Consider the following 8,149-nt stretch of genomic DNA (forward strand, 5'->3'; position numbering starts at 1 on the left):
CAGGAATAATTTTATATTCTGTTTACCAATCTGATTTCGAAATGTTAATTTCTGGGAGGAATTTAAAATACTTGAGAAGCAAGAGTACCTATCAAACCTTTACAATAGTATATCGTGTTTATACGAATTGAGATGTTGTTTATCTATGTAGTTTAGAATTTCAATTGCATCATATTGAATGTCAGTTCTATATCTGTATTTTTCAAACGATCCACTGTATATATTTTACTGTATGATGCCGGCGCCGGCGTGGTCAGTAGATATATAACCCACTCTCTTGTATTCTTATTTTTTCTCATCTTTTTTTTAGATTCAACATTTACTAAGGCATACCAATTCATTAGAAAAACTTATCTCTGAATACCTACATTTTGAACATATTTATTCCATGAAGAATGATGTACTTAAATTCATTATAGTCCCGGCAAGGTGGCAAAATATCATTTTGCGGGGGCGGCGAAATTTTATTTTGCCAAGGCGGCAAAATGTCTGGCGGCGGCCCTGTGTATTTGTCATCTAGAACCCTACGATCACGACCAGAGGCTCGATTCTCGAATGTGTAGGATTGCAATCCCATAGGAAAAAAGTGGCATTTGCTATGGAATTTTCAAATTCTGTAGTTTCGAACTGAAGTATGGGAACATATTACTTTACATTTTAGAGGAACTCCTTCCAATGATTTTTTTTCTATAGGAACAAGCTGTTTCCAATGGGAAAATCAATAATAAGATGTCTAATAATATGGTGTATGCACTGATTAGCTTTTGTTATTCCTATTCTGAAAATAAGAGATAAGTTTCCTCAAGTCAACTGTAGGTAGCGCTATTAAAAATATATGACAGATTCTCATTTCAAATATTTTTTTTATTCTGGTAAACGTGTTGTATTGATAGTTTTTGCGAGTAAAAATTAGTGTTTATGCATTGTGTTGATAGTTTTTGCGAGTAATAATGAGTGTTTATATGTAGTGTTAATAGTTTTTGCCATTAATAATTTGTGTTCATATTTTTGATATTCGGATTTTCATTATTTTTGAGGAAAGGTATAAGACTTTCATTTTACTAAAATGTCCTTCTGTTGTTTGTGTGGACAACCCAGAGATAGAGACGAAAATATCCGAATTTTTCGAGTACCAAAGGTGAGTTATAGATATTTTCGATCCAGGAATGACTGAATATAGATTTCTACATATACCGAAACTATATTAATTCATCGGAATAATTTTGGATATCAAATGAACTGCTCTTTGAAATACCATGTTTAATTTTCAATGGAATCAATTTTCCAGTTCTGCATTCAGTAATAAATCTACATGTAAAAGAAGCAAGCGAGAACTCATTTGTCTGTGTTTGTATATCTTACTACTGATAGAGTCCATTTATTTTTAGGACGACAAGCTATGTGTACAGTGGATTGATGCTGTTGGAAGATATCTTCCTACTTCGTCTTTCCTTTGTTCCAATCATTTTCATAGCGAGACCATGGGTACAAGGAGGCTGCTCAAGAACACAGTACCATTACGAATGTAAGAATTTTAACTAATTCAATATCATCATCGCCTTTTTCAATATTCTCTAGCAATATTAATGGAAGTCAACATACCTTTATGTAGGCTTATAAATATTATTTTTTGAAATGACAATTGAACAGATTACCTTAAATTCGATGTCTCATGAAAAGTTTCAAAGCTCTTTCCATGAGAAACAAATAATTGTTAAATTTTCTACAATTCTTTGTTAAATTTCCTACAATTCTTTGTGTTCAAGTTATTAACAAAAATTTATTTTCTTGGGAAATCGGTTTAGAGACAAAATGAAAAATGAACAATAGTATTCACTGAATAGAATATATCAAACAATATGTACTTTTGTTAGACAACCCAAAGACTCTTCCTATTGCCGGCAATTGTCGATGACTGCATATAGTTGGATATAAAAATTGCAGACCATAAAGTGAATAGATATTCAAAAATCTTTTCAGGAAATCTAATTTTTTTTCTACATGTTATAGTATTAGCCTCATTTTTCTGAAAAACCAGCAATCACAGCAGCAGTTCAACACATAACAGGATATACCTCTCAATGAAAAAGTGACTGCTTCGTGGAGAAACTTTTATTTGATCTAACATATATTGCCATCTATCAATCAGAAGTCATTATGGTAATGTGATGTAAAATAAATAATATTCATAATTAAACAAAATATCAACATGAAAATTATATAGTACCAATATCCTAGATCCCCCAATTTCCAATTTCCCAAATCCTCCATCTCCAAACAAAAAAAGAAAGATTTCTGATACTAAATTCGATATCATCACAAACCTTTTCGATTTAATTAAGAATTATGATTTGACCATCCAACTTCCCTCCAACTGGAGTATGCATAAATTACCTACCCACATTGTATTCTCCAAAATGGGACTCCACAATGACAATATGCCTTATTTGGAGAGAACAGTTGTACTAACAGAAAAAACAATTTCGGCACAAGTTATAAACAGAGCCATAGACGTGATGGAATATGTAACAACTGTGAAGGATTCAGAAAATTACATTTAAAAAGAAAATTACATTAAAAAATTGAACCGTGGAAAAATATGTACAGCTCAGAGCAAAAACTGCCACATTTTTATTTCTGCTAATTCAAAAGAATGTACTGCTTACGCTAATTTTAAATATAGAACGAGGATGCAGGATAGAAAAAAAAAGCATGGTTTCTAGAAGAACGAATAAAAAAATAATTTACTTGAGGAATAGAAATAAAAAACTAGACTCTGTTATTAAAAGATTAAAAAAGGAAAAAAATGAAACAAAAAAATTGGACTTCTTAATGAAAGATTTACCTACTGCTCATCAGAACATGGTTAGAGCCTGTTACAATTCTAGCCACTGTAAAAAGAATGGAGTGCGTTATAGCCTTGATTGGGTGTATTCCTGTTTTCTCATGAAAATTAAAAGTTCAAAATTGTACAATCATATCAGGGAAAATAAAATTTTGCCATTGCCATGTCCAAGCACACTTTCAAGGTGATTATCTACAGTGATTATTCTATCATAGTTACAATACTTAAAATTTTTGTTGTTTTCTTCAGATATATCAGAAATATCGATGGCTCTTTTGGATTTCAAAGAGAAGTGTTTGAAATGCTGAAGGAAAAAACCAAGCATATGGAAGTGTGGGAGCGGCACGGATGCTTGCTCGTGGACGAGTGCAAAGTATCAAAAACTAAAAAATTTGACAAAAACCTAATGGAATTTGTTGGATTTATTGATTTGGTACATCACACCCCACAAAAAATGGAAAATAGTCTTGGAGATCATGCTTTGGTCATTATGTTTCAACCATTCGCAGGGCATGGTCTAGCATTAGCCTGTTTTTTAAGTGGGGGTGACATATCAGGAGAGATATTATCTAAAATTATGCTTGAATGCATAATTTTATGCGAAAATGCAGGACTCTATATAGACGTTAATACCAGTGATGGGGCAATCTGGAATAGAAAAATGTGGACCTGAATATAGAGAACACTAAAGAACCATGGTGTGAACACCCCATGGATGAAACGCGAAAATTAAGAATGTGTTCAGATTTTCCTCACTTGATCAAGTGTTTGAGGAATAATTTAATAAAGAAGAAGAATTTCAGGATACATCAACATAAAATCCTTCGATCCAAAATAACCATACTAAAATTATTCCAGAAGGTTGTGTGGAATTTCGGCATTTTGAAAACTTGGTTGAGTATGAATCAAGTAAAATGTTCAAAATGGCTTATAAATTGACCTTAAGTCATATATATCCAAAGTATGGGGAAAAAATAAATATAAGGTTAGCATTTCAGGTAGGATCTAAATTTGAAGAATTAGGAAAAATGAAAATATACTTTTGATTCATTTTCTAGTTATTCAGTAATACAACTGCTGCAGCGTTGGATATATACCAAACCAACAAAGTTTTCAAGAATGTGGATGCAACAATAGCATTCTGCCAGAGAATCAACAAACTTATCGACATAATGAATTCCTCTAAACCTTATAATGGTCTAAAGCCCGTTTGCAACAGCCGAGAATTCTCTGGAGAATTCTCTACAAAATTCTCGCAAGAAAACGGCCGAGATTATTTTGTATGCAACTGAATAGAGAATTTTACCGAAATTGCGTATGTAACGGTACATAATTCACGGCGCATGAAATCTCGAGTAAATTTTGTAGAGAATTCTCGGCCGTTGCAAACGGGCTTAAGACTAAACTCGCAAGAATATGAGGTGATTATCACTCAGAATAATATCTACAATAAGTAATTTGGCACTACATCGCTGAGGACACTAAACCGAATAAATATAAATTTTCAATTAGATACAAAAGCCAGGCAGCAAGACCTAAGTCGTTAGCCTTTTGAAACATTGTTTCAATAAAGTTTATAACTACTACTACAGTCATCATTCGTTCAATGAATGAACGTGCAAAAAAAAAATGACTCATATCCTCATGTCCATGTTAATAAGTTCCATAAATTAATTTACAGGAACTGGATAATTTCCTTATATACTTAGATTTATGGCAGCAGATTTCTCCTCCTCACTTTTTTTTGTCAAAATAAACATATGAAGGATTTCAAGCGACAATATCATGCACTTTAGATTTGTGCAGACATCTGGCTGAATTAGGCTTCAAATATTTTATGATTATTTCACCCCTCATCCTGGAATATTCTTTTATATGTTTGAGAACAAAACGAACAATAGAGATAATTCAACGATTATTATCATTGTAAACGAAATCTATATACAACAATTAAGGAAGGATGTAACAATAAAACAAGAATTTGAATAATATTTAATTAAACTCAACAAGAAATAACTTATTCTCCTCTACATCACATAGAGACATAACTGACAAAATTTTATACACAATTGGGACTTCCCTACAGGCCTTTTTCAATAAAGGGCATCAATCCTTTGAAAATTCTTTGATCTGGAAACATACGAAGAAGAGTAAACGGGAAAAAAGCTTTCATCACACTAATCTGAAAACTGAAAAGTGCTGACTTAATATACATATATAATCATTTAGTACTTGCCCTTTCGAGAAACTTGTAGTATTGAGGAAGTACAACGAAACATACAAGATAGCATAATTCCTGGAGACGGACACTGAACCAGGCAGCTTCAAAACCATCTGCCTACTGAGCGACAGAATACACAAGGAGCTAGAAGGTAAGCCAGCAATCGCGGATGATCAGCAAGGTTTCAGGGAGGATAGATCGACGATAATATCCATAGATGAAGTTCGCAAGATGGGCGTAAGGAGGAACGCACAGGACACGGGCCAAAACCATTCTGACAACATTCGACGTCAAGTACGCATTCAACTCTGTCGGATAGAAGAAGACACTAGAGGATCTGAAGAACAAGGGAGTATCGGCACATGCAGAACGTCATCAAGAGCTACTTCCATAACAAGATACTGAGAACGGCGCACAAAAAAGGAAAGCCTACCATGTGGGGTCCCACAAGGGTGAGGTCCAACAAATTTCAATTTAATAAGAAAAATTATAAACTATGTGACATCTTGTACAACGCAGTGCTGGAACTGAAAGCTGAAGCTTGCGACATGAAACTGATGACATACGCAGACGACCTTGCCATGATATTAAGAAATAACAAAGAGGCTGAGAAGAAGCAGAGGACTACAACTAACGTCGATCAAATCCGAAATACCTACTGTTACAGGGAGAAGACCACTAGAAAAGACAAAACCGAAAATCAAGAGAGTGGAAATAGAGCCCTTTAACGCCCTCTATCTTTTTCCACAGCAATATTTCATTGAGGTATATTTGGTCCTATCGCCATATTTTGGTCCAAACAATCTGCCCTTAGCCTATGCCCCAATAGTTATGAATCACCCTGTATATGGGATAGGGTGAGTACAACCTTTTTTGTTTATTGTTTTTTCATCATATTCATTCTATTCTACATTTAAAATGCCAGGATCCTCAGCAGTGTCTGGATTCAAAAGCTATTCTTGCAAATTTCTCTCATGTGTAAATTCTTTTTATTCCCATGTTCCTGTAGGTTTTAAACAGAAGAAATTTTTTAGATTTCCAAGGAATACTTCTCGAGCAGCTGCTCGGAAGCAAGTTTGCTGTATAGGTTCAACAAAAAGTGTGGCTAATTATTATGTATGCAGTGATCATTTTTCACCATCGGCCTTCTGCAACACAATTGAACCTTCTCGTCTGAATCATCAAACTGTCCCTGAATCTTTTTCCCGAAAGACTCTTCTTGGCGATCACTGCTATGCTAGTTCTCTGTTTGATGCGAATATCAAAAGTCCACTAGTTCATGAGGAAACAAACCCAAATGCCATCAGACTTCTGCAACCCAAATGAACCTTCTCGTCTGAATCATCAAGCTGTCCCTGAATTTTATTCCCGAAAGACCCCCTTCTTGGCGATCACTGCTATGCTAGTTCTTTGTATGATGCGAATATCGAAATTCCACTAGTTCATGGGGAAACAAACCCAAATGCCACCTTGAATATTAATAATCATGACAGTTTGAAATCCAAGTCTTCTAATATCTTCTCAGAAACTTCTCCCTCAAATTTGGAATGTCATATTTCATCCCAAAATGTATCATCTGATATTTGCATAGAATCGATGAATCAAGATACTACTGAACTACAATCTCACTCAGAAAACATTGATTTTGACCACCATGGATCTTCTTCAAGCAGTAGAGCATATTCTGACAAGCAGGATAAATATGCTTTCTTGAATGATAACTTGAAAGGATCCTTGCTAAATAATGACAAATTTCATCAAAAAGAAGCCACAATGCACCAAGTTGAAAGAAATCTTCGTTCCAGGTTGTCTAAATTGAAAAATTTATTAGAAAATCAGAAAACCCAGTTAAATTCTTTGAAACGGTTATATTCAGAGGGCAGGTTTGAGTTCATTGAAAATAATTTTCATGAATTCACATAAGACTTTTTCAACTCCCAGCTGAGAAATGTCAACAAACCGCCCTCAGGCCGAAGATGGTCAGTTAAAGATACAGCCTTTGCACTTTCACTGTATAAAAAGAGTCCCAGATTATATAGATATATGTGTTCATTTTTTCAGTTGCCTTCTCCTAGGACCCTTAAATCTCTTTTATCAAAAATTCCTTTGGAATGTGGCATCATAGAGCCTGTTTTTGAATATTTAAAATTACAGACTGAGGAGATGGATGAGCTTGATTGATTTATTATTTTTGATGAAGTAGTGGATTATCTTATGAGAATTACAAGCAGATAATTTCGGGTGTTGTAGATCTGGGCCCAGTAGGCAGAACATCAGAACTAGCCAATCATACTCTAGTTTTCATGATCCGGGGTATCAAAAACAATTTCAATTTTCCAGTAGGTTATTTTTTCACGAAAGATACCATAAAATCATCAGATCTGAAATATTTAATTCTCTATGTTATAAAAGAACTTAGCAAATTTGTGCCACTGTTTGCGACCAGGGCACCACTAACAGAACTGCCGTCAGTTCTTTCCTTTCTGCCTATAATTTTGTGGTCGATGGAAGACCTATTTTCACCATCTTTGATGTTCCCCACTTGTTACAAAATACAAGAAAAGCGTTAATTAAATGTAGGATAGAATTTGTCAATGGAAAGTTTGAAACTATGGATGACATCAAGCAAGCTTTCCATCTTGAAGTTAAACGCACATAAAAAGTATTTTGTAAATTAAGGTCCGTAAGATTAATGGTAGTTTAAACCAAGAATGAGGGTTTAAACTTTGGATAACGATTATTTCTTAAGATCAAACATAGTTAATCCATCAAGGATGGTTTAAACTATCGATTAGTTTAAACCTTCGGGACGGTAGGTTTAAACCTTTCAAAAGGGATTAAACCCTATATATTCTATGAAACTATTTTTTACCTGCTTCTATGAAGTTTTTTGAAGTTTCTTGTTTGTTTTGATTCAAGAAATTGTGTTTAGGTTTGCGTTGCCGGTTAGAGAATTATTGAGTTCAATGTTTGAGAATGAACATGGAATTGGAATATGATGATTGGAAGTGATTCGAATTCAGATATTGAAATCTTGCAGAGTTGAATGTTTTCAATAGGTATCATGATAGACCATATATTAT

General features: G+C 34.1%; 1 protein-coding gene across 1 annotated transcript; it reads left to right on the top strand.

The window, feature by feature from the left end:
- The first annotated feature begins 2,894 nt into the window (after positions 1-2,894).
- LOC123318359 lies at positions 2,895-3,675 on the top strand. Its single transcript, XM_044904972.1, has one exon. It carries the CDS (start codon positions 3,009-3,011, stop codon positions 3,516-3,518), a length of 510 nt encoding a protein of 169 aa, XP_044760907.1. The 5' UTR covers positions 2,895-3,008; the 3' UTR covers positions 3,519-3,675.
- The last annotated feature ends 4,474 nt before the right edge of the window (positions 3,676-8,149 follow it).

Source organism: Coccinella septempunctata, chromosome 1 (assembly GCF_907165205.1).
Source record: "Coccinella septempunctata chromosome 1, icCocSept1.1, whole genome shotgun sequence".
Classification (NCBI taxonomy): domain Eukaryota; kingdom Metazoa; phylum Arthropoda; class Insecta; order Coleoptera; family Coccinellidae; genus Coccinella; species Coccinella septempunctata.

Bases quoted from the DNA above. Each gene is read 5' to 3' on its own strand.
- LOC123318359 (XM_044904972.1), top strand. From the start codon at position 3,009: ATGTCCAAGCACACTTTCAAGGTGATTATCTACAGTGATTATTCTATC.